The sequence below is a fragment of the Onychostoma macrolepis genome, chromosome 14 (assembly GCF_012432095.1).
Source record: "Onychostoma macrolepis isolate SWU-2019 chromosome 14, ASM1243209v1, whole genome shotgun sequence".
NCBI lineage: Eukaryota > Metazoa > Chordata > Actinopteri > Cypriniformes > Cyprinidae > Onychostoma > Onychostoma macrolepis.
The window spans coordinates 22,350,506-22,377,328 of NC_081168.1; the positions used below are offsets into that span (position 1 = coordinate 22,350,506).

Consider the following 26,823-nt stretch of genomic DNA (forward strand, 5'->3'; position numbering starts at 1 on the left):
AAGGAAAACGTTTCTGCTGTAACAATTTTTTTGTTCCCCTCAGTGTTAACCCACCATTGCTAGGTCTGAGCTTACGAAGTCAGAAGTGTAGAAAAGGAACCACTATGAATCTCACAGTGAGTATTTAACTCAGTTCTTATTGAATATGTTAATTCCATATTAGTGTCAAATACTATGAGCTCTTATATGTAATTTGTGTGATGTGGCTCTGTGTATGCGGGCTGCATAAATTACTGAAGTTATATGTAGACTTATATTGACATTGCTATTTTATATTTTTTTTTACAGAGCCATTAGAGAACCACACAACTGCAATGAAAATTGGAATAGTAAGCATCAGCAGTTGCACTTCAAGAGCCCTGTCAAGTGTGCTAAATGTCTCCGTTGTCCTGGAAGAGGAGGTGATGCTTGACAACTTAGGAGACTTTGTAAATGTGTTTATTGTACTCTTTGGATTGTTGTGTGCACTTAACATGGAGTACAACAAGAATTTACAGTAAAAGGTTAGTTCACCAAAAATGGAAATTGTCATTAATTACTCACCCTCATGTCGTACCCAAACCCATAAGACCTTCAGTCATCTTCAGAACACATATTAAGATATTTTTGATAAATCCAAGAGCTCTCTGACCCTCCATAGGAAGCTATGCAACTTACACATTAAAGTTCCAGAACAGTAGGAAAGACATCATGAAAGTATTCAGTGTGAGTCGAGTGGTTTAACCTAAATTTTATGAAGCAACACAAGAGTTTTGTCTGCAGAAAAAAACAACAAACAATTTACTACTTTATTTACAAAATAATATCCAAAGTGTGGTGGTGCTTCCCCTATTGGGTTGCAGATCAATGTTTTAGTAAATAGTTGTAGTAATAGTTATTTATTTATTTATTTTTGCGCAAACTAAGCACTCGCGTTGGTTCCTAAAGTTGAGGTGTAAACCACTGGAGTCACGTTGATTACTCTGATGATGTCTTTCCAACTGTTCTGGGCCTTGAATGTGTAAGCTGCATAGCTTTCTATGGAGGGACGGAAAGCTCTCAGATCTCATCAAAAATATCTTAATTTGTGTTCTGAAGATGAACAAAGGTCTTACAGATGTGGAATGACATGAAGGTAATTAATGACAGAATTTTAATTTTTTTTAGGTGAACTAACCCTAAAAAGTTCAAAGTACCTCTTATGAGATTATTTATTTTATTTTCTTTTATTTTTTGGCAAACATTTGAAGTGTAAGTTTCATGAGCTCAGAGTACCTTTTGTGAGAATGGTAATATTCAGGTGACATTACACTAAACACTGGTTGAAGTAACCTCAGATAAATTATTACATTTTATGGTGTTTTTGATATTTTTGCATGTTTGTGAATGTATTAATGTTTTAACAGCTTTGTGTATCTTATGAGAATTAAAATGCATGATTTTGTAAGGTTTACTGTGTAGAAAATTTCAATGTATTTATCATTAAGGTATTTTTACAATATTGTTGTAGATTTTATTAAAAATGCATTAAAATGTGTCCGTGTTCAGTGTATCATCATTTAATGTTTTTTTTTTTTTTTTTTAATCATTTTATTTTGGGACAACGGGGAATAAACAATTCAGTAAGGTTGCTTTAGCAATATAAATTTGCCAATATACATTTTTAGATTAGGTAAAACAAAAAATGTATGCTACTACTATTTAAAATATTTAATTGGGCCAATAACATGATTTGGTAGATTTAATGTTTTCCCAGTTGGCTCAACATATTATTTCTCATTGAGCCAATGTTAACAGACTGTTTCCACAATTGAAAAAATTCAATTTGCAGAAATTCAATTGGGCCAATGGAAAAATTTCGATGTAATCAGTCACTAGAAAATTTTTAGTTGGGGAGGTCTGAGATTTTTTACAGTGTAAAAATCTCACCTGTAGGTTGTGACAACAATTTTTTTAATCTTTCCAAAGTAAGCATAACTTTTAAATTATTAGCAATATTTCATGATGACCACATACTGGACTGAAGCAACTTAGGTTTACTTGATTATCCAGACTTTTTTTCTATGTTAAAATGCGAGTATCAAATATGATCATGCTTTTGAGGAATGCTTATTTGTTCATCTCTCAATCGTCATTGTACTGCATTGCATTATATGTTTTGAAAGTAGAGCTTTTATCATAAAACTAAGCATTTAAATATAATCTTACTTAGACATTATTGGGAGATTTAGAGTGAAGACTGATGTGCATTTTAAAACGGTATTTTTTGAGCTCAGTTTGGGCCTCTGAATAACAGGACTGTTTCTAGTTAGTTTATCAAGTTGTCAGGTGTAATCACTAGAGGGAGCCAGAGACCCATATGTCAGTGAAGATAAACATACCATTTCCCAGGAATGTTACAACCTCAGTTGCCCTGTTCAGTCGTCGATTTTAGGGTTGATTACAGCATTAGGATTTTGCATAACTGACGAAAACATGAACACTGCCAGAACCAAGTGCAGAAATTGATCAAAATGAAGCTTATAATTAAAACAAGAACAAATAGCCTATCTGCCAGTGGGCTCTGAAAAAATAATCTACTTAACTCAAAGAGAAGTTTTCATACCTCTCTGATTTGTTCTTTTAAGCATAAACTCACTTGTTTTGTTCAATTTATCACTTAATTTTATTACATTTTATAAATATATCATGATTTAATGTTGCATGTTTAGACATTTATACTGGAAAACAAGGCAAAACACAGAGGAAGATATTTATTTTTTGTAGTGTGTTTAATATTTAATGCCACGACTATGAATTTGTGGAAGGGTGAATTAAGACTTTTTGAGACCTGCAGAAACCCGGTATAATTTTGTTTCATAAAATCAATAATTCTTATTTCCCAGGATCAAAACTCTAAACTGAAAATATATTGTGCACCACAGTAAAAATGATTTTTGGATTAATTAACGGATAATACATTTATGTCATATTTGTATTAAATCCTATTTCATATAAAAATTAGTTTATACACCTATCTAATGAACTGTGTAATCAAATTATTTAAATATTTTAAAATAAACTAGTGTTCATCTGGGAATGTTATAGGATCAATAAAAAGTATTTTTAAATGATTGTTTTTCTATTTGAAATTCCAGTAATACCTGTTCTGTAGGTCTTGTTTTGCATAATGCTCAAACATTTACAACTATTTTTCAAAATGCCTCGCATGACAGTACTCGGCCATAGCTTGTTTTGAATATTGCTGTTACTGGCAGCAATGTTACAAATGTGAGCAGTAGCTCAGAGGAATGCCTCTCTGGCATTTACACAACATTTTTGTCCATCTCATAATCAATTAGAGGCCATCACAGGCGCGAGTCATGCTCTAATTACTGTCATTGTTGCCACTGTTGAGTGCAGTGCACCACAATGTAAAAGCTGAATGCCAAAGACTGGTTTCCACAGAAGAGCCAGCGAATACTCAGTGACCTTGAAGACTATGCAGATTTGAATATGTATTGCTGAAACCACGAGGAAGGCTTCACAGTTTAAACATTGCTTAAGAACAGTTCAACATACACAAATTAAAAAAAAGCTCCAGGGCATTTTAGTATAAAAAGAGGAATCTGGTGCATGCAAATCTGGCACTGAAAAGGTGCTCGACATTAAAAGTGCTGACTGGCTCATCTCTTAGAGCGGCTGATAGGGTGATTGTAACACATTTTTGCATTTTCCTTCATAACTCACAGCCTATATCTACACAGTAAATTTATTTTCGGTGATAAATCAACAGCGCTTGGTGTACATATGGGAACTGGTTTACTGTGTAGCCGTCATCTTTGCTATTAGAATAATTCATATGTGCCTTTAAAAACCTTTAAAACATACTCTTTTGTTTCTAAAGCATCTAAATGATCAACATGATAAAAACTTTGATGAAAGACCTCAGCACACAATCTACTACATTCCTTCTGTCTTCTGATTTGTACTATTTTTAGTAAAAGGCCTTGTAGTGTCATTCTGAAATGTCCATTTTCAGGTCAATAAAACACAAATGACAGAGCTTTGATAATAAACTAAGCATTTACTGAGACATATTATTGGAGATGAGTGTGATCATTTTATGTCAGTAGTCTGTTATACTGTTATTAGATCTTGTTGATTTACATTTCAAGCTTTTTTTTGTTTTGTCTGTATAAATATCAGCATCTGCACCAAATTGCTCAGTTTGAGCCTCTGAATAAAAGCGAGGTGTTTTTTCCTTTAGTATGATCTCTACATTCTGCTATAACATATATGAGGCATAAAAGCCTGATGTATAAAATGATACTCAACAAACCACATACGCAAACCTATTTTTTAAAAATATATTTAAACAAACAAACAAACAAAAAAACTACGCAGACTTTACAGGGTTAAATATTAACACACTTTGAATAATTGATCATTTAATTTGAGATCCCAAATAATACTATTGCTTAAAACTTGCTAAAACTGCTAAACACTTATTAATATCGCTAAACAGTTTCTTTTTATTCTCAAAGTCTTTTAGTCTTTAAAGTAAAGGACTAATTGTGATCTACATTACTATCGGAAATGCATTCAATTCTTTTGCACTAAAATATATCGATCAGCTGATGAGGCACAAAACCAAAAAACATAGAGTCCCATCAATTAGATACTTTATAGTATGTTTATATACTTATATAATACTATATGTTTTAATCGTCCAATTTTCCAGATTATCATACGTTTTTTGTGTATTTCATAACATTGCTGCAGTTTCCCTGATCTCACAGCCAATAAATCTTGTATTAGCTGGCAAGCATCTCATCACATCATGCTTTTGTTTCTTTAACCAACAGCCTGGTGACAAAATAGATTGGACAATAGATCAATTTATTTTTCAAGGCTTCATAACTTCATAACCACAGAAGAAAGTATTGGACATCAAAAAAAAAAAAAAAGTTAAATGTTTTATTGTATTTTTTTTTTAATTAATTCAAGTATCATTTATAAATACAGAATAAAACAGAAGAAATAATTAAAAGGGTGTGCTCTTTGACTCAGATCTATGTATGCAATGTGTTGAGTGTTTTTGGTGGGAAGGGTCTTCATTGTTTGTCATGCTACCCATAAAAATACTTCACAGTTAAGCATAAATATTTGAAATAATAATATTTAAAAGCTAAAAAAATAACAAGACAACATCTTGTTGCACTGGACAACTAAAGTGAAAATCCTACATCAAATAATTAACAATTTCCTTAGTGCTTCCTTATGATTATGTGTGTTTGTGTACTATGTTTACTTCTTGTAAAAGTAGTGAAAGTAATAATATAGTCTTTTGAATGTATATATATATATCTATATATATAAGCTCTGCCTATCACAGCAGCTTTCACAGTAATGTCTTTTCACAGTAACGCCATGGAAAAAAATTCTATTCAAATTTTCCATTCATTTTCTCTCATTCATTTTCTGTGTAGAAAATGAACAGGATTTTTACTTCTATATTTTGCTGGTTAATGCAGAAAATCTCTGCACCTCCAGTCCTGCTGGAGCCATTTCCACTGGTAAGATCCGCAGAGCTTGAGACGGACACACGTTACAGAAGTACGGAAACACTCTCTCGCTAAAGGCGTGCGTGAAGGTGTGGAGATGCGTGTCGGTGAGAGGATTGAAGAAGGACACTCGCCCTCCATCCCAGTCCAGCTGGACTCTTATGCGCTGGACCTTCTGTTTCACAGTGAGCAGCTTGAGAAACTCCCCTGAAAGGCCTTGGCCGTATGTGCCATTGTGAAAGCCGAGGCGCCACAGACCAGAACTGGGCAGATTGTCTCGAGTCCGGATGGCAGACTCTGAAATCACTCCTAAGGCCCAGGTGGTGTTGTCACCGACCTCGACGTCCCAGTAGTGTGTCCCAGAGCTGAAGCCCTCAGAGCCCAGGACGCTCGTATAGCCCTCACGTTCGTCTGAGTACCCCAAGGCCTGTTGACTCCACTGACCAAACCTCACATCGCTCAGATTGTCCGATAAATGCAGGCATGGGTGAGCGGTGTTGGGGTCGAGGATGACAGGAACTACAGATAAAAGAGGATGTCATGACATTTGCTTTTCACATAAATTAAATAGGTTTATGATATACAGCCAGTATTAAGGTTCCAAAAGGAGGGTTTTGTAGTGATGCAATAAAAGAACCATTTTTGGTCTTTCTGTGTACAGTTCTTAAAAGTATAGAAGCTTGTTTCCGCCACAGGGGGGAAAAAAAGTAAAATAAAAAAAGGTAACAGCCATGGAATAAAATGGTAATTGTTACTTTTTGTCTCACAATTCTGACATTTTTTTTTTCAGAATTGCAAGATGTAAAGTTACAATTACCAAATTATTTTGTGACCAAAAAAAAAAAGTAAGAATTGTAAGATGTAAACAGAATACAGAGAAAGGTCAGAATTGCAAGATAAAATAGACACGTTACTTTTTTCTGACTTCTTGTAGATGTAAACTCACAATTCTGATTAAAAAAAGTTAAATTACCTTTATTATTGTAATCTAAATATTCTGAGAGAAAAAAAGGTCAGAATTATGAGATATAAACTTAGATTTCAGTGAAAAACCTTACGAGTTGTGAGACATAAACCCAGAATTGCAGGAAAAAAGCTTTTTTTTTATTTTATTTTTTTTTTTATCCCATGGCAGAAATGATTCCATATAAAATAACCATATATATTTGTTTTTCTTAGTGTGAATGATGCTTTAAAAATCTAAACCACAATAAAGAACCTTTTGTTGAATGGAAAGGTTAAAGGTTCTTCGTGGAACCATCGTGAGACTCACTGTATTGAGCAGCAGCCTTCATTTTCTGCCATACGCTGAATTTCAGATTTCCCAGGTGCTTTGCCACATTGATCAGCACTTCTGGAAGCTTCTCTGGACAGAGACTGGTGCATTGAGTGCTGGAAGAATATCCTCAGTCAGTACTGAACGTGATTTTGTGTCACAATCAAAACACAGAGTTGAAACAAGAGAAATCACACTTACCTTTCAGGTGGGCCTTTGTACTTCTTCAGATTGATTTACATGGAAATGACCAAGAGACATTGTAATTAAAAACAAATCTCAGAATCAAAATCATAATAATAGTTCATAATTATAAATTGATAAATGCTAATAAATCAGCATTAGAATTAACATTAGAATGATTTCTGAAGGATCATATGACACTGATGACTAGAGTAATGATGCTGAAAATTCAGCTTTGATCACAAGAATAAATTATATTCAAATGTAGTAATATATTCAAATAGAAAACATTTATTTTAAACTGTAATATTTCATTATAATACTGTCTTTATTGTGCTTTTGTTCAAATAACTAAATGATCTTGGACTATTAATCAAATAAATACACCTAAAATAATAAATAAATGTTCAAATATAATACATTTATATAATAATAATAATAATAATAATAAAAACATTAAAATTTTGGATCCTGGTTAGAAAGAATGATAAATAATTGGCCATACCAGCAGGAATGAGATATTGTCGGTCTCTATTTCTTCCTCAGTGATCCTAATTCTTTCTACCAGAGGTGAGAGCTCACTGTTAATTCTCATCATCTGCTCCTCTAACAGCTTCCTCTTCTGCTCCTCTTCCTCCTTCAGAGCAGTTATCCTGGCCGCCTCTTCATCACACAAAAACTGACGAAGCTGCTCAAACTCCTTCTTAATATATGTCTCTGTTTGCTCAGCTTGATTCTGTAACACATTACAAAGATAAAAGTTAGGTAATTGTTATTAATTTCTGTAAAACATGAAGAGTTTTCAACTGTTGATTTTACCTTGATGTGTTTCACTCGTTGATTGCAGATTAATTTCTCTAATTTTAGGAGTTTGTGCTTCTCTTGCAAAGGCTTCAGGCTTGTTTTGAGCACCTCCTGAAAAGAAACATGGAAATGCTCTTAAAACTTCTTAAATTAAAACTAAAGAGTAAATGTAAAGTAATATTTTTCTAAAAAAGCAATTGGATATTGTACCTTGAGTGCCACTGCAGCTTCATCCACAGGTCTGAATGTGTGTTTAACATGCATGTCATCGTTCACACACACGCTGCACACCAGATGCTGGTCCTCCACACAGAAGAGCTGAAGTTTCTCTCCATGCGCACTGCAGAATAACTCGGGCTCCGCTGACGCAGTCTTGCTTCTCTCCTGCAGGAAGATCTCGCACAGGTTTTTCAAAGCGCGGTTGCATGGAGGACGGTCGATGCAGAAGTCTGTCCGGCATACAGGGCATATCTGTGAGCCACTGATCTCCCAGTACTGATCCAGACAGGCCCAGCAAAAGCTATGAGAACACAGCAGGAGAACAGGATTTCTGAAGATGTCACGGCAAACAGGGCACAGAAGGTTCTCCTCAAAGTGAGATGGCCTAGTTGCCATTTTGTAGTGCTTCAGCTGGTGAGAATTTGCTTTTCTGTTCACTGGAGTGTGGAGGAGAGATACAAATACAGCTGAGCTGTGATGTCACTTTGTAAAAAAACGAGTTATGCAAGTACATAAGGTTTCCAAAGAATGGCTGAATGAATCTGTGTGAGCACACGTTTGCAATGTTGTTGTCTTTCCATAGAAAGATAGATTTTAAAGATTACAAAGAATTGTTTTTTTTTCCTGTTTCCTTTTTGATCGCTTATTTTGGATTCACTGGAACAGCAGTATTTGACCTACAAACGAATCAGAACCTTTTCCTGGTTACTTTGTTGGTGTCATTTTAAATTACAGAGTACATTTAGGTTAAAAATTGCAAAATGATGAAAATACTTTTTTAGTTCCTTGTTATTCTCTATCTGTGCGACTCATGAGTTGACAGGCTGTAAATAGGAAACCGGTGTGTGGAGCAGTGTTGGGCTAGTTACTCATAGAATGTAATATATTACTCATTACTAGTTACTCCTTTCAAAAGTAATATTGTTATTTTACTTATTACTTTCTGGCAACAGTAATTAGTTACACTACTAGTTACATTACTTTTTCTTCACGCCCAACAGAAGTTGTAACTGTGTATCTTCCAGATAAAATTCTTCTAGAATGTTACTAAAAACATATTTCTGCCTCGTCATTTGACCAAAATACATACTGGATCGCAGTCAGAAGTTATTACAAACACTCAATAGTGATTGATAGTGGCATTCAAGTAGAAGTGTTGTATTCATCTCATTAATTGTCATGTGTAGCTTGAAGTAATTTTTCCGTTCCCCATATGCGATTAAATTTCATTATGTATTTTATCAAATCACATGATTTTGTAAGAAACTGTTTAATTTTCCAAAAATATTTTTAGTTATATTAATATAATGTACCACATGCTGGCACGAAACGATCAGTTTGTGCGAGAAACTGAACAGTATTTTTATCCTTTTTTTACCTCTAATACACCACTATGTCCAACTGCCCTGAGCGAGTGCACGGCATCCGGTGCGTGATGTCTGTATGTATTCTGGTGTAGTTTACGCAAGCGTAAACACTGCACAGATATTATCCATGTAATGATTTCATCAGTAAGTTTAAAGAGGGGTTCTCGCCTTTATGCTGTTTTTGTAAAGAAGAGTCAGAAACCATTTTTCACTTATTTTTCAGTTGTGATTATACCAAACTATTTTGGTCCCAAGTTTCTTTGTTTCTTTTTGAAGTGTTTTACAAGTTTGTCACTATAACTGATATAACGGTCTTTTTTTTTGGATTGTGATACAGGTCTATTGGAAATGGACAATATAATTAAAATTATTGTTTTATTGGGGAAATATCACATACACAAAGCAAAATGTATGTTAACTGTACCAAATGGTAGACTGTTTTCCATTGATTTAAAGGTTTTTTATGATTCTCTAACTTCAGTACAGAACAATCGTAAAGCTGTTAAGACATCTCAACTATTAAAGAGGATTATTGATGTATTAGATATATAGTTTTTGAAAAATGTATGGAAATTTCAAAAATTGTCTGTTTTTATAGACTTATATTTTTGTATGACTTTGTATTCCCCTATTGTTATTTCAAAAAAAAAAAAAAAAAAAAAAGTTTACGCAAGCGCCGGAAGCGATCTGTCGCAGTGTTAATTTTGGCAGGTGTGGTGATTCAAAGAAAAAAAAAAAAGGAAAATAATAATTAATAAATAAAGGTGTAAAACTAAGAAAAAAAAAATAAATTATATTAGAGTAACACTGAACTTAAAACAAGTGAATGTATGTTTTTCTGAATGCACTTTATAGGGTCTTATCTGTGACGATTAATGTTCCCTGCTCAGCTTTGAATGATTCACTGATTGCTTGATTGGTTTTCCCTGGGAAGTGTTCACCTGTTTGGGGAGGGGGCGCGCTGCTGGAAACACTGGTTTTGATTTTGGAAGTGACTCTGATCTTGATCAGAAGTGGTTTCTGACGGCGGTGTATGATCACACTATGACAGGGTTGCGGGGGAACCTGGTGTCGAGTGAGGATAGTATGGACGAGGGCGAATGTAGTGAGGCTAATTCTCAAAGGAAGAGGGGGCTAAGTCATGACAGTGAGTCAGAAGACGCAAGTGAACGAGTGGTGAGGCGGAAAACGGATCAGGAAGGATTGAAAGTGCTGGTAAAGTTCAAAGAGGGTCATGATGTTAAGTTAGTAGGGCCTGTTGCTCTCACTAAATTTTTGCGCGAGAAGGTGGGTGAGGTAACTAGAGCTAGAGTGCATTCTGATGGTGATTTGATGATAGTGTGTAAAGACGAAAACCAGCAGTTGAAAGCATTAAAGCTGAAGAATGTTTGCAAAAAGAAGTTTTGGAGGTGAAGAAAAGAATGGCGGCAGGAGAGGTATGTAGGGAGTTATCTATGGTATTCCCATAAACGAGGATTTGGGAAAGTTGAAGGATAGTATTGAGGGAGGACGTGTGATTAGTCTGAAGAGACTCAAAACATGGAGGTCTGGAGAGAAGGTTGATAGCCTATCAGTATTAGTGGATTTTCAAGGGGAAAAGCTACCTAAATATGTCACTGTTGGATATCTGAACTACAATGTAAGGATGTATGTGCCACCTCCGTTGCGGTGTTTTAAATGTCAGAAATATGGTCACATAGCTGCTTATTGCAAAGGCACACAAACATGTGGACGTTGTGGAGGAGAGCATGTCTATAGTGCATGTGGAACTGGGGTGCAAGAGAAGTGTGTCAATTGTGGGGGAGCGCATAGTGTCGGGTACAGGGAGTGTGAAGCCAGAAAGAGAGCAGTTGAAATCCAGTATGTTAGGGCTGAAGGCAAGTTGTCTTATGCTGAGGCAGCTAAGAGAGTTCAAGTTGAGCCAAATTTAGTGAGACAGGCAGCAAGAGCAGGAAAAACCTCAGTTGTTGATGAGGAATTCCTGACTGTTAAAAAGAAAGAGTTTCTGTGCTTTATTGCGGAAGTTATAAATTGTACATCACAAGCAAAACACAGGTCTGAGAAGATAGCCATTGTGGTCAAAAGTGCCAATAGATATCTGGGTATTAAAGACATTGCGTGGGAGAGTATTTATGAAGAACTTCAGAACAGAGATAAATCTGAGAAGCCAGCATCCCTATCACAGTTGTCTGCACAGTTGCCTGTATCGAAAGCTAAATTCTAGAAAGGGAAAGGGAGAGAGAGAAAGGGAAGGAAAGGAAAAAGGAAAGGGAAAAAAAGAAAAAAAAAAAGAAAGAAAAAAAAAAAAACAGTATTTATTTTCTACAGTGGAATGCTAGAAGCTTGGTGGCAAATGGGCAAGAGTTCAAGAGGTTTATCTCCGGATTAGAGACTAAACCTGAGGTTATTTGTATTGTTGAGACATGGTTGAAACCTCATCTGAATTTTGTTTTAAATGGATATGTGTGTGAGCGAAGTGATAGGAGTGATAGTAGTGGGGGTGGATGTGCTACTTTCATTAAGGTGGGGGTTCCCTACAGAGTTTTAGGTAAAGGTGAAGGGTTAGAGTATTTAGTTACTGAGGTTTGGTGTGATAATAGTAGTTTAAATGTTGTAAATTTTTATAATCCCTGTAAAAGATTTGATATTGAGGCACTAGAGTTGGTTGAAGGGCAAGAAGGTGGCAAAATAATATGGTTAGGAGATTTTAACGCACATAGTTCCCTGTGGGGAGGAGATAAAACGGATCACAATGGATTGGTTTTAGAAGAACTTATGGATAGGAAAGGGTTGGTTTGTTTAAATGATGGGTCGCCTACTCGTATTGGGGTGAGGGTGCAGTCCGTATTAGATCTGACTTTAGTTTCTCAGTCTCTTGCAGGTCAAATAATATGGGAAGTCTATAGTGAGTCAACGATTGGAAGTGACCACTATCCGATTATGTGTAGGATGGGTAGCAGGAGTCGCAAAGTGACCCAGTGTTTCTCTGAAAGATGGAATTTTAATAAAGCTGATTGGATAATGTTTACATTTATAAGTGATAGGAATATGGGTCAAGTTGAGGTGATAGATGATCTGGATGAATTTACTGAAAATGTTAGTATAGCTATGGTGGAAGCTGCAAAAGCTTCTATTGTCGAGTCGAGGCCGGGCAGTAAGAAGCGGAAATTGGTACCCTGGTGGACAGATGAATGCACACAAGCAATAAGTACTAGAAATAAAGCGTTTAAAGATTTTAAAAATAGTTTAAGCTTTCAAAAGTATTTGGAATATAAAAGAGAGCAGGCTAAGGTGAGGAAAGTAATTAGGAAAGTAAGAAAGGATTATTGGATAAAGTATTGTAACACTATAGGAAGGCAAACCTCCGTAAATGATGTATGGAGAGTTGTTAAAAAAATGAGTGGGGTGAGACAATATTGGAGCTATCCAGTCCTTAAGAATGGTGAGACTGTGGCAGTGAAGGATGAAGATAAAGCAACGTTAATGGTCAAAGATATAGCTAATGTTCATAGTAGTCTCAACTTAACTGATGATGAAAGACATAAAAGAGCGGTAACAAAAAGAAAATATCAATATCTTTTAGAAAATGTAGAGGATCGAGATGATAGCATGAACACAAGTTTTTCAGTGAGTGAATTAAAAAAGGCTATAAATAAGGCGAAGGTAACAGCTACGGGGAAAGATAGAATAAGTTATGCAATGCTGAAACATCTTAGTAATGAGGCTCTTAATATTGTGTTGAAGTTATTTAATAAGGTTTGGGAACAAGGGAAAATTCCAAAGAGTTGGAAGATGGCTGTTATTATTCCAATTAGAAAGCCGGGGAAAGATCCTACTGTGGCTTCTAATTATAGGCCAATTGCTTTGTCATCCCACTTAGGTAAGGTAATGGAGAGAATGATTGTGGAGAGAATGACTTTTTATGTTGAGTCTCGAATTTGATAACGCCTGTTCAAAGCGGCTTCAGGAAAGGAAGGTCAAGTATGGACCCAGTTATTAATTTGGAGAGTGATATAAGGAAGGCCCAAGTGTGTAAAGAAGTAGTTGCTGCTATATTTTTTGATGTGGAAAAAGCGTATGATATGCTTTGGAGGGATGGTGTGTTAATTAAAATCCGAAGGCTTGGAATAGACGGGAAAATGTATTACTGGATTAAGGACTTTTTAAGTAATAGACAAATTCAGGTGAGGATAAACAGTAGCTTCTCTGATTGCGTTTGTGTGGAAAATGGTGTACCCCAAGGAAGTGTTATTTCACCAATTCTGTTCTCTATTATGATAAATGATATATATGATACGCTTGATAATAGTATAGGCAAATCATTGTTTGCAGATGATGGTGCTCTCTGGAAAAGAGGTAAAAATGTTCAATTCATTGTTAAAAATTTGCAAAAAGCTATCGACTCTGTTGAAGAATGGGCTGGGAAATGGGGATTTAGGTTCTCTGTTGGAAAAACCAAGGTAGTATTTTTTTCGTTTAAAAAAATTGAAAAAAGATTTAAATTGCAATTGTATGGTAGAGATTTAGAAAGAGTAAATTGTATGAGATTTTTAGGTATGCATTTTGATTCTAAGCTTACCTGGCATAATCATATTGAAAAGGTAGTTAACAAATGTAAAAAAGTCATTAACATAATTAGGTGCTTGTGCAATAAGGAGTGGGGAGCAGATATGACCTCAATGAAAAGATTATATGTTGGATTAATTAGGTCTATTGTTGACTTCGGGTGCATGGCTTATGGGTCTGCTACAAAGTCTGAATTAAAGAAGCTTGATGTTATTCAGGGTTCGGCCCTCAGGATATGTTCAGGAGCAATGAGAACCTCCCCTGTATCAGCGCTTCAGGTTGAAGTAGGTGAAATGCCACTTGAGTTGAGGCGACTGCAAGTGTCATTGTTATATTATGTTCATTTAAAGGGGCATATGGAAGATTATCCAACTAAAAGTGTCCTCATTTCAACATGGGAGCATGCAAAAAGTAAAAGAGAGTCGTTTAGTGCAAGAATACATGGAAAGGTTAAGCAAGCGGCTGTAGAAAATTTCGAATTTAGTCCATCAGTGGTCTATCCACCGCATCCACCGTGGCTACTACCGGTTCCAGACGTTGATATAGCTTTGCATGAAAAGATTAAAAATTATAAGGGGGATAGTGGACAAATGGCTATGGGATATGTGGATAACTATTATGGGTACGTGCAAATCTTTACTGATGGGTCAAAGCAACCAGATACAGGGAAAGTGGCAATCGCATATGTGATACCAGAGTTTGATATTAAGTTTTCTGCAAGAGTTTCGGATCATTTATCAGTGTACTCAGCAGAACTGATAGCAATTGTGATGGTGTTGCAGTGGGTAGAACAAATTAAACCACTAAGAGTAGTTGTATGTTCAGATTCGTTGTCAGCTTTAGAAAATTTTAAATTAGGCAATTCAAGTGAAAGGTATGATATTGTGTGTGAGATATTGACTTTGCTTCATAGTATTCAAAATGGGGGGACGCATGTAAAGTTTGTTTGGGTTCCGGCTCATGTAGGTATGGTTGGTAATGAGTTGGCAGACCAGTTTGCTAAACAGGCTTTGAAAGCGATAAATGTGTCTATTCAATGTAAAATATCAAAGTTAGAGGCTAAGTCAATGATTAAAAACATGTTAAAAGCTGTGGCAAGATAAATGGGATAGGGAGATAAAGGGAGGGGTTTTTACATTTTAAATCCTGAGGTTGGTCAGGGTCGTCTGGTAATAAGATGTCGAAGGGAAGAGGAAATTTTTACAAGAATGAGAATAGGGCACACCGGACTAAACAAAACATTACAGCTAATAGGAAAACATAATTCAGGAAAATGTGAGATTTGTAATGTGCCAGAAACAGTGGAACATGTCTTTATGATGTGTAGGAAATTTAACAGAGAAAGGGTTTTAATTAAAAGGAAAATAGAGGACAGTGGGGAAAAGTTTATCTTTAGAGATATTTTGTCTAAGGCTTCTGATCATAGAGTAATAAAATATATGTTTGAATATTTAAAGAACACCGGACTCATTGACAGAATATAGGTGGTTTTTTTTTTTTTTTCTCTGTAGCTTGCAGGCTACATTATTCCCAAAGATGTAAGTCATAGTGATGATCAAGCACAATTTATCTGGAGGGTGGCGGTAGTGCGCTAAGTTAGTCCGCATCCGCCGTTAAGCAACCAAAGAAGAAGAAGAAGAAGAAGAAGGGGCGCGCTGCTCAGAAAATACAGAGACTCTGATGGTGAAGCAGCAGCTCCGTGTCCTGTGTTTCATTAACTATTCATCTCCCCTCATCAGGTATAGCACTCTTGAAAATGTCAAAAGAATGCCTTCCTAATGTGTAGACGTTTATGAGAAATGCAAATTTTATCCTTTTAAGGATCAATATGTTGTTGTTTTCGGATATTTCAAAGTTTGTATCGAGTTAAGCATGTGCTAATCACACATTCCATGCTAATGATGGAGACAACGTGTTCTCGTAGTCAATGACTGCAATGTAATGTATTTGAGCAAAAGACAAAAATAACACATTTGTGATAAATGTGACAAAAAAGAAAACGGTATCATTTACAAATATGTGTTCTGAAAGTTAAATAGTTGATTAAGTTTCATATACTTTCCTGTATTTAAAAAAAATGCAGATAACATCCCGAAGAGCTTATCAGTTAAAATGTGTACATCAAATCAATTGTAACAGTTCATTAAGTCATGTTCACATTATGTGAGTATATAAAATGTATCTATAAAATGATTATTTGTCTAAATTTAACTGTTATGAGTTTTCTGAAACTTAAAAGAAACACTTCTAAAGAATATTCTAAATGGGTAAAAAGGGTGTATAAAGTGTTTGACTACCTGTACTGTTCATATGTTTGAAAGAACATCGTAAAGTACCATGAACGTGTTGCCAGTTAAAGATGTATTTCATGTAATTTAAACACTCTCAGGTCACTCATGTCTCAGCTATGTTGAAATGGAAAAAACTTGATAAAATGTGTTGCAATGCTTTTAATGTTCATCAAAAAAAAAAAGAAAAAGAGAAAATACAGAGACTCTGATGGTGAAGCAGCAGCTCCGTGTCCTGTGTTTCATTAACTATTCATCTCCCCTCATCAGGCGGTGAGGGCGCTACACAGGCATTTTTTAGTCTTAGTCTTTATCTTGAGACGAAAATGCTTAATAGTCTTAGTCACATTTTAGTCTTTCATAGTTTTATTCTAGTTTTAGTCGACGAAAATTCATTGTATTTTTGTCAACTTTTAGTCATTACTTTTAGTCAAAGTGCCGTTAACAACATTTATTTTGGTAGCTATTTTATATGTAGTATTCAAACAAAAATAGGCATCAATTCTTCTCTCTTTAGACCAAATCAATTAAGCTTATGAGAAATTTGAATCAAGGATTGAATTTGGAAAAACTGGAATACATTTTTATTTTTTTGGTAGAGATACAAATTAAACTAATTTTTCAGATACAGTAGCTTTACTTAATTATACATTTATTTAACATCTTTTGTTGGTTAACATTTATATGACACGGATAGGAATGCTGTCCCTTTAAGACGGAAGGCATGCATGTAATACTGACACACATTCAGTTTTCACCCACCTGTTTACGCTCACTTAAGCCATAACTGACTGTATTTGCGTGAGATACTTTACACAATAGACATTTGAACTGCTGTGTGTGTATTTGAGCAACGAGAACTGATCGCGCGCTGTATGAGAACTGATGAAGTGGAGCGTGCGCGCGAGAGAGCACTTCTATCAGCACGATTCCGCCTATCCCGCCTTCACTAACTTTAAGTTAATCGACAACGAACTGTGACTCCCGGGAAAAACAGGACGTCTGGTCACTCTATCCCTAAAAAAAAAAAAAAAACTTTCAGGTGCTAAGGCCATTGTTTCAGATCGCTAGTTGGCGTTTTGGTTGCCTATCTGTCCGCTGCGGCTTGCCATACTGAGACTATAAACGCCCCTCATCTGATTGCAATCCAATGACAGAGATGCACATTTTGAAGGACAATACAGTTAACTTAGCCTATACCAGAGCCATAGAGAGACAGAGTTGCGACAACGGAAGTTCAAAACGCTCGATCGTCACGTGGTTCATGTAGACCTCAATAGTTCCAGGAAGTTCATTGCGGGCAATTGGAATGCATTGAGTTAGTGACTATAGTGAGACAGAACTGCGATTTTTGGTAATTAGTAGACAATAAAATACTTTATGTACTACCGGCACATCCGGGAACGTAACTGTCAATTTCGTCACCGCCCCTTTTTGGGGGAAAATAAACTAGACTTCCCATAGACTTCAATACAAAATAGCGGCAAAAAGCAACGTCCGTACACAGCCGGCAGGCGTGAATAACTTAAGAAATCACTCAGATTAAACATGTCAAGTAATTATATGTCCACCCTGCCTGCCATAGAGCGTGAAAGATACATCCACAAACTTAATTTGGTCAATTTAAAAACTCATTATCCCAGCGTCAAATTGGTGTAACCCCCACCCAGTGGCCAGAGGTGTCTTACCGGACATTTACTCGTACCTAATCTAATCACCAGGTAAGCCAGTGAATGATTTTACTTCGTATTTGAAAGTAAACATCTTTAAATGTATATATTATGTCCTTATATTTAGAGTACCGAGTGCACTTTTCTGTCCAGCCATACAACTAGCCTGGCTTAGCTTTCGATAGCATCATCCGTAATTCATGATATTTCCATAACAGCTAGATATGGATGATGATGGCAGGTAGCCTGGGCTAAATTTGGGTTTTTACAAACATTATTGGTGCACCCAACCACACAACAACTCTTTGGCATGTTGTAAGGTTAGTCCACTTCCTCGATCCGATGCTGTATGGCGGTTTGTTTTCCCCCAAAAGTGGGCGTGAACCTGTTCAGAGACATTCTATGACGTTGCGCCGGTTGTGAGTCTATAGGATGTATTTTGAATGTCTGGTAGTCCTCAAATAACATTTTAGTCCCGTCTTGTCTTGTTAATGAAGACGCGGCATAAATTTCGTCATAGTTTTTATCAGTGTTGGGCAAGCTACTTGAAAAATGTAGTGAGCTAAGCTAACAGTTACTCTTCTTTAAATGAAGCTTAACTACACTAAAGCTACAGCCCTGGGAAATGTAGCAAGCTAAGCTACGGCAACATGGCAAAAGTAGTTTACTACATCCAAGCTATTTAAAAAAAAAAAATTTAATTCTATTGAACCAACATCATACCAAGTCAATGCTCTCTCAGTGATCTATAAAACTGTCAGTCAAGCAGATATACAGGGATGTTCAGTTTAATTGTTTATTCAACAGCCAATTTGGCAACATAATCAGTATCAAATACAGGGCCGGATTGACCTCAAATTGTGACATAGGCAAAATTAATTTTTGCTGTCGGCCGGAAACCTCCTATTGGTAGTTGATATTGTGACTTTATTGTGTACAGATACATTTATATAAATGGTAACACTTCACAATAAGGTTCAGTAGTTAACATTAGTTATCTGGTGTAACATGAACTAAGAATGAACAATATTTCTGCAGCATTTATCTTAATGTTAATTTCAACATTTACTAAGGCATTATTAAAATCAAAAGTTGTTTGTTAACATTTGTTAATGCACTGTGAACTAACATGAACGACTGTATTTTCATTAACTGACATTTAACAAAGATTAATAAATACTGTAACAAATGTATTTTAATGAAATAGTATTGTATAGTGTTACCAGATGTTTAGGCCTACAGATGTTTATTTGCATCGTTGCATGTGTCATTAGATATTAATATAAACATTTCACCAAAATCAAGTTCAAATACGAAGCATTGGACCAGCGAAGGTTTTTTTTTTTTTAAATATTTTTTTTATTTTCTGACCTGTTTTCCCCAGTTTTCTGTCATTATGTGGGCGTTCAGTTTTTTTCTGTTATTTGGCCAAAGTATCATAATATGAAAGATTAAGCGCTTTGCACAAGCTATTTGGCTGTGACTTGACAACACATGCTAGAGAAACTCTTCTCCGCTCCTCAAAAACAAAAAACAAACAAAAAAAGCATTAGCCTTTGTTTTTTGAGTACAGAAACCGATGTACTTATTCAATCAACAGTTCATTATTTACCTTCAGACTGCAAACAAGCTGAGATGTGCGCTGCACTTCATTGACGAAAGAGGCGGGAGGAATAATGAGGTTTGACTGACAGCTTGAGGAGCCAATGGCGTTACGAGCTTTAGTGTCTGTGGCGTCACTTACTGATCCAGGATCAGTGATCCGTAGCTGTTTTATTTCTGATTTGAGCTTGAGTTTCAGAATGCATTCTTTGGAAAATGTAACGTTAGCTTTTGTTGAGGCTACCGCGCTACTTGATCAAAAAAAGAGCTTAACTACAGAAAAGCTATTTGATTCAGAAAGCAGTGACGCTACCGACACGCTACTGAGAAATGTAGTTAAACTACTAGCGTCACTACTTGTAGCGACGCTACTGCCCATCACTGGTTTTTATCATCAGGTATTAATTTTAGCTCGTCAACGTCTCATCTTAGTCACAGAAAAAAGGTTCGTTGACGAATATTTTTCGTCTTCGTCGACGAAATTAACACTGATCTGTCACGGGTAAATGTCACTCATTGTTTACACAGTGCACAGAGATTGTGGAAGTGTTCCCTGCCACTGTGAAGATCTAAAGATATTTAGAAGTACAGGTACCGATCGTTTCGTGTCTTAGGACATCAATGTATCGTCACGAACCGCAGGGTTTAATTTGGATTTGTCTGTGCATGTTTTTTTTTTACTCTCAAAGATTGTGTGCCCATTGACTTGCATTATAGGACTGACAGACTGCAACAGTTTGAGTTAAAAATCTTTGTTTGTGTTCTACTGAAGAAACAAAGTCACCTACATCTTAGATGCCCTGGGGGAAAGCAGATAAACATCAAATTTTCATTTTTTGGGTGAACTATCCCTTTAACATCAGATAATTATGCTAAGTTGTTCACCATAGAATATAAGCTGTACATAAAATACAGTATAAAATTTTATCGTGTGTATGTGTCTATAGCCTCAGGTTGTTGACACATTGTAAATCACTTTGGATAAACATCTGAAAATGATTACTTGTTCTTTCTAACTAAATATAAATCAGAACAGTATATTATACAGTGCATCCAGAAAGTATTCAGTGCTTCATTTTTCCACATGTTATGTTACAGCCTTCTTCCAAAATGGATTAAATTCATTATTTTCCTAAAAAATTCTACAAACAATACCCCATAATGACAACATGAAAGAAGTGTGTTTGAAATCTTTGCAAATTATATATATATATATATATATATATATATACACACACACACACATATACAAACAAAAAACACATGCATAAGTATTCACATCCATTGCTCAACCCTTTGTTCAAGCACATTTGGCACCAATTACAGCCTCAAGTATTTTTGAGCATGATGCTACAAGCTTGGCACACCTATTTTTGGCCAGGTGATGAGCAGTGCCTGGTTTCTTCCAGACATGCCACTTGCCATTCAGGCCAAAGAGTACAATCTTTTTTTTTCTTTTTTTTTTTATCAGACCAGAGAATTTTGTTTCTCATGGTTTTGAGAGCCCTCAGGTGGGCTGTCATGTGCCTTTTACTGAGGAGTGTCTTCCATCTGGCCACTCTACCATACAGGACTGATTGGTAGAGTTCTGCAGAGATGGTTGTTCTTCTGGAAGGTTCTCCTCTCTCCACAGAGAAACGCTGGAGCTCTGTCAGAGTGACCATCGAGTTCTTGGTCACCTCCCTGACTAAGGCCCTTCTCCCTCGATTGCTCAGTTTGGCCAGCTCTAGGAAGGCCAGCTCTAGGAAGAGTCCTAGACCTTGGTTCCAAACTTCTTCCATTTGCGAATGATGGAGGCCACTGTGCTCACTGGGACCGTCAATGCTGCAGAAATTTTTCTGTACCCTTCCCCAGATCTGTGCCTCGATACAATTCTGTCTCGGAGGTCTACAAACAATTCCTCAGATTTCATGGCTTGGTTTGTGCTCTGACATGCACTGTTAACTGTGGGACCTTATATAGACAGGTGTGTGCCTTTCCAAATCATGTCCAATCAACTGAATTTACCACAGGTGGACTCCAATCAAGTTGTAGAAACATCTCAAGGATGATCAGTGGAAACAGGATGCACCTGAGCTCAATTTTGAGTGTCATGGCAAAGGCTGTGAATACTTATGTACATTTGATTTTTTTTCGTGTTTTAGTTTTAAGAAATTTGCAAAGATTTCAAACAACCTTATTTCACGTTGTCATTATTGTTTGTAGAATTTTGAGGAAAATAATGAATCTAATTAATCTATTTTGGAAGAAGGCTGTAACATAACAAAATGTGGAAAAAGTGAAGCGCTGTGAATAGTTTCCGTATGCACTGTATGAGAATGAGAATGAGCTTTATTGCCAGGTATGTTTACACATACGAGGAATTTGTTATAGTGACAGAAGCTCCATAGTGCAACAGAATGACAGCGACAGGACAGGACACAGATAATAAAAAGAATAATATGCAAATATACAAAAAAGACAATGTACAAAATAGCAAAAACACAATATATAATATAGACAATTATGTATGTACAGGTATGATATGTGCACATTTGAAATGTAAATATAAGTATGTGTGTTAAATAAATGATGTATAATAGTGTTGTGTGTTCCACGTTTATTGTCAAGTGTTCATGAGATGGTTGCCTGAGGGAAGAAACTGTTCCTGTGCCTGGTCGTTCTGGTGCTCAGAGCTATGTAGCGTCGACCAGATGGCAACAGTTCAAAGAGGGAGTGTGCTGGATGTGAGGGGTCCAGAGTAATTTTGCCAGGCCTTTTGCTCAGTCTGGATGAGTACAGTTCTTGGAGAGTGGGGAGGGTTGTACCAATGATTCGCTCAGCATTCCGGACTACCCTCTGTAGTCTTCTGAAGTCAGATTTGGTAGCTGAGCTGAACCAGACAGTTACTGAAGTGCAGAGGACAGATTTAATGATGGCGGAGTAGAACTGTTTCAGCAGCTCCTGTGGCAGGTTGAACTTCCTCAGCTAACGAAGGAAGTACAACGTCTGCTGGGCCTTTTTCACAATGGACTCAATGTGATTGTCCCACTTCAGGTCCTGAGAAATTGTGGTGCCCAGGAAATTGTGGTGCCCAGAGTGCTGTTGTCCACAATGATGATGTCCACAATCATCTCCACAGTTTTGAGCGTGTTAAGCTCCAGGTTGTCAAGACTGCACCAGACAGCCAGCTCCTTAACCTTCTGTCTGTAAGCAGACTCGTCAGTGTCCTGAATGAGGCCGATGACTGTGGTGTCATCTGCAAACTTCAGGAGCTTGACAGAGGGGTCTTTAGATGTGCAGTTGTTCGTGTAGAGGGAGAAGAGCAGTGGGCAGAGGACGCAACCCTGGGGGGCACCAGTGCTGATCGTATGGATGCTGGATGAGAAGACCTGACGCACATCATCTTCACTGATCTGCAGTGCGGGGCGCTTTGCAGGAGGTGCGAATGGTGTTTTTTCAAACCTGCAATAAAATCGAATTCAGATCGTCTGCCAGTTGTTGATTCTCCACAGTGCTGGGATGGTGTCTTGTAATTGGTGATGTCTTTCAGAACCTTTCCACACTGAAGCAGGATCACTGGAAGATAATTGGTTCCTTAGCTTTCCAGAATAATTCCTCTTTGCCACTCTGATCTCCTTTTCCAGTGTGTATTTGGCCTCTTTATACAACAATCTGTCCCCATTCCTGCGAGCATCTTCTTTGGCCTGACGGAGCTGTCTGAGTTTTGCAGTGAACCATGGTTTGTCGTTGTTGTAGGTTAAATGAGAACTGGTAGAAATGCACATATCCTCACAGAAACTGATATATGATGTTACAGTCTCTGTGAGCTCGTCCAGATCGGTGGCAGCAGCTTCAAAAAGACTCCAATCAGTGAGAAAGAAACGGGCTTGTAAATCCCACTCTGCTTCATTAGTCCATCTTTTTACAGTCCTTAATACAGGTTTAGCTGATTTCAGATTCTGCTTGTAGGTTGGTATGAGATGAATTAAACAGTGATCAGAGAGCCCCAAAGCTGCCTGTGGCACACAGTGATATGCATCCTTTATTGCTGTGTAACAGTGATCCAGTATAATACTGTCTCTGGTGGGACATGTGATGTGCTGTCTGTATTTTGGCAGTTCACGGGAGAGATTTGCTTTATTAAAGTCCCATAGAATGATTAAAACAGAGTCCGGGTGTTGTTGCTCGGTCTCTGTGATCAGATCAGCAAGTTTCTGTAAAGCCAGGCTCACATGTGTTTGCAGAGGAATGTAAACACTCACGGGAATGAACGAGTGAAACTCCTGCAGCGAATAGAACGGCTTACAGTTAATGAAGAGCGCTTCTAGATCGCGACAGCACATATTCTTTAACACAGTGACATCTGTACACCACCTTTTCATGGATGTAAAAGCATATCCCTCCGCAGCGCGATTTCCCCGTTGATTCTGCGTTGCGATCTGCTCTAAACAGCTGAAAGCCGGCAGATGTAGCGTGCTGTCCAGATTGGCGTCATTCAGCCAGGTTTCCGTGAAACACAGAGCAGCAGATGATTACATACATTCTCATTCTCATGACGCGCTCGTTCACTCGTGTAAGACTCATCCACTCCTGATAGCAAAATGTATATATTTACATGACTTTCTAACATTTACAGATGAAAAAATATAGTTGTGACATGTCAGTTATGCACTGAGGAAAACACAACGTCTCAAATGCATTAAACAGCACAAATATATTCGCTGTTTGCCATGGTGACAATAAGGGCTGATTAAGAATAAGCGTGCACAAATTAGTGAGACTGTGTGAATTTACATTGTCGTTTATAACCGCTTTAGCCCCGATTGATTTATGTTATTTCAAATCAAGTTTTGGTCTTTAATCCCTGCTTTTCCACAGGTCTCCATAGTGTTGTTTTGATTCGTCATATTCACGCGCAGCGGTGATGAGAGAACGCGCTCGAGACACAGTTTCTAGAGGAGAACTCAATCTATAAAATATTGGTCACAGATTATTGGTCACTTTATAAACAATAAAAGTGTACTGTCACGGATCCGTAAGGCATTCTTCACCACGTCATCACTGAGCACCCTCACCTGAATCCTAATCACCTGCACCTGCTCCCAATCACCACAGCCACTTAGCCACAGTACTTAAACACACACCTCAGCCTCACTCATGGTCCGGTCTCGTACACACGAAGAGGACTCTCTGACTAGTTCAGCTTTCTAGATAACGTACCTGCGTGACTTACCTCCTGTGTTCCTCCCTAGTGTTCTGTGTTTCCACACTCTCTCCAGTCCCCGTGCTCCTGAGGTGTGTGCTCTGTCCCGGTGTCTCCTGTTCTCCGGATCGCCTGCAAGGAAAGGATTTCAAGTTATCCTCTTCACCAAACTCCAAGGAAGGAAGAATTATTCCCTCCAGCGCATCACCCTCTATCCTTCACTTCTCCGCTATACTAAATAAATATCTTTGTTTGCACTCACCATCTGTGTCACGCCTGTTCCGTTACATGTAGTGCATCCATTAGTCATAAATCGTTTTTTACAGATGCAAATGTGTTAGAAACGTTGCATCACGATACAAATGTCAACTTGTAGCCGATGCGCACTCTTTTTTTTTTTTTTTTTTTTTTTTAACCGCTGCATCTCATCGTTAACTTTTTTTTGCCGATGCACCAAGCGAATCGGGAAATCTTCCGAACCCTAATATATATATGTATTTATTTTATTTTTTTTTGCTATTTCTTATTTTCTAACTCATGAAAAAAAAAAAACATAAGAGCTTTATTTTAATTTGATTAATTTTACAACCTAAATTCTAGAGAAGTTGGAATGTTTTGTAAAATGCAATAAAATCAAGAATCTGTGATTTGTTAATTCTTTTTAACTGTTATTTAATTGACAAAAGTACAAAGAAAATATTTCCAAAGTTTTCACTGACCAACTATAATATATTTTGTAAATATAAACTATAAATTTAGATTTTGATGACTGCAACACACTCCAAATAAGTTGGGACAGAGTCAAAATAAAAGTGAAAAGGTTATAGAATTGATTATAAAAGGCACACATTATAAGCGGAGGAGAAGAATTGTTGAATAAAGTCGGGGGTTTTTTAAATCTTTATTTTATTTTTTTATTTCGTAGCTTTGTAAAATTATGGTTGAACCCCTGATGTCGCATGGATTATTTTAATGATGTCCTTGCTACGTTTCTGGACCTTGATCATGGTAACTACATTGCTGTCTATGGGAGGGTCAGAGAGCTCTCAGAATTCATAAAAAAATATCTTAATTTGTGTTCCGAAGATGAGTGAAGGTCTTTGAACAGTTCACAGTAAGTAGGTGAATTGGTATCATGTTTTGGTATGAAAGGAGCATCTTAGTCTTTGCCATCAAATGAATATGCATAACCTCAGATGGCATTGAATAAGAAGCTGTAAATGCTGCTGTGTTACATATAGCCACATGGGCTCTTTGGAAAACCGCTGTCACTTAACACAGTCTGCTGCTGCATCAATAAATGCAACTTGAATCTTTTTTACTCAAGGAGAAAGCAATATGTCAATTCTATGCAGTGTGCCATGGGTTCTCTGGGCCAGAGCTCATCTCATATAGTCAAAAAGACTGTGTGCTGTGGTCAGATGGGTCCACGTTTCAGCTTGTTCTTGAGAAAAAACAGACATCAAATTCTCAGTCCCAAAGAGACTGTGGGATTACAAATTTATTTAAATGTTTAATTTAGATTCCAATGTAATAGTGTACAAACTGAAGAAGTTATATACCTTGTATTTAGCATTTAAGGTGAAAAATGGTGACATGAGTCAGATCACTACATCAGATGCAAGAGGTCCCTGCCAGTTCCTGTTCTCCTATTGTAAGTGAAATGAGCCAAATGAGCCAGACTCGAATCTTTTGTTCTGCAAATGGCTTTCGGAGCCCCCTGGCCCAGACATGAATCGTTAGACTGATTGGATTATCAATGCAATCGAGTGTTGTTGATTGGGTCTGTCTTTCTCATTTGCATGCTTTGTTTAAAGTCGTCACCCAGGTGCTTGGTCTCCATTCCTAAGCACTGCCCCCTAAATGTATTTAAAACTACAATGTATCACTGCTTTAGTTTAGACTTGGATGACTACAGCGATGCGCAGCGAGTTCTCAATAAAGAGTAACTTCTGTATGAAAGATATCCCAACGTCTCCTGGTCTCTGCTTCGTAGAAGATAAAAGTTCACAACAGATGGTGCCGTGACCGGATAGAGTTCCAGCTTCCTCACCTGAATCCAGTTTGAAAACTTCAAGCTCAAACAAAGATCTGCTTCCAGACTGCATCTTTTGGAATCCAGCGAAAACTTCAAGCTG

At 37.0% G+C, this 26,823-nt stretch overlaps 1 protein-coding gene across 1 annotated transcript in view; it reads right to left on the reverse strand.

The window, feature by feature from the left end:
• Nucleotides 1-4,922: 4,922 nt before the first annotated feature.
• Nucleotides 4,923-26,823, reverse strand: part of trim35-27 (tripartite motif containing 35-27) — a 58,585-nt gene continuing 36,684 nt past the window's right edge. The window contains exons 3-9 of the mRNA XM_058797276.1: nt 24,716-24,817; nt 7,999-8,444; nt 7,804-7,899; nt 7,490-7,720; nt 7,003-7,025; nt 6,799-6,917; nt 4,923-6,044 (exon numbers count right to left, since the gene is read on the reverse strand). Coding sequence (XP_058653259.1) covers nt 5,473-6,044; nt 6,799-6,917; nt 7,003-7,025; nt 7,490-7,720; nt 7,804-7,899; nt 7,999-8,403 — 1,446 coding nt within the window. The 5' untranslated portion in view covers nt 8,404-8,444; nt 24,716-24,817 and the 3' untranslated portion in view covers nt 4,923-5,472. The remainder of the gene's footprint in view (nt 6,045-6,798; nt 6,918-7,002; nt 7,026-7,489; nt 7,721-7,803; nt 7,900-7,998; nt 8,445-24,715; nt 24,818-26,823) is intronic.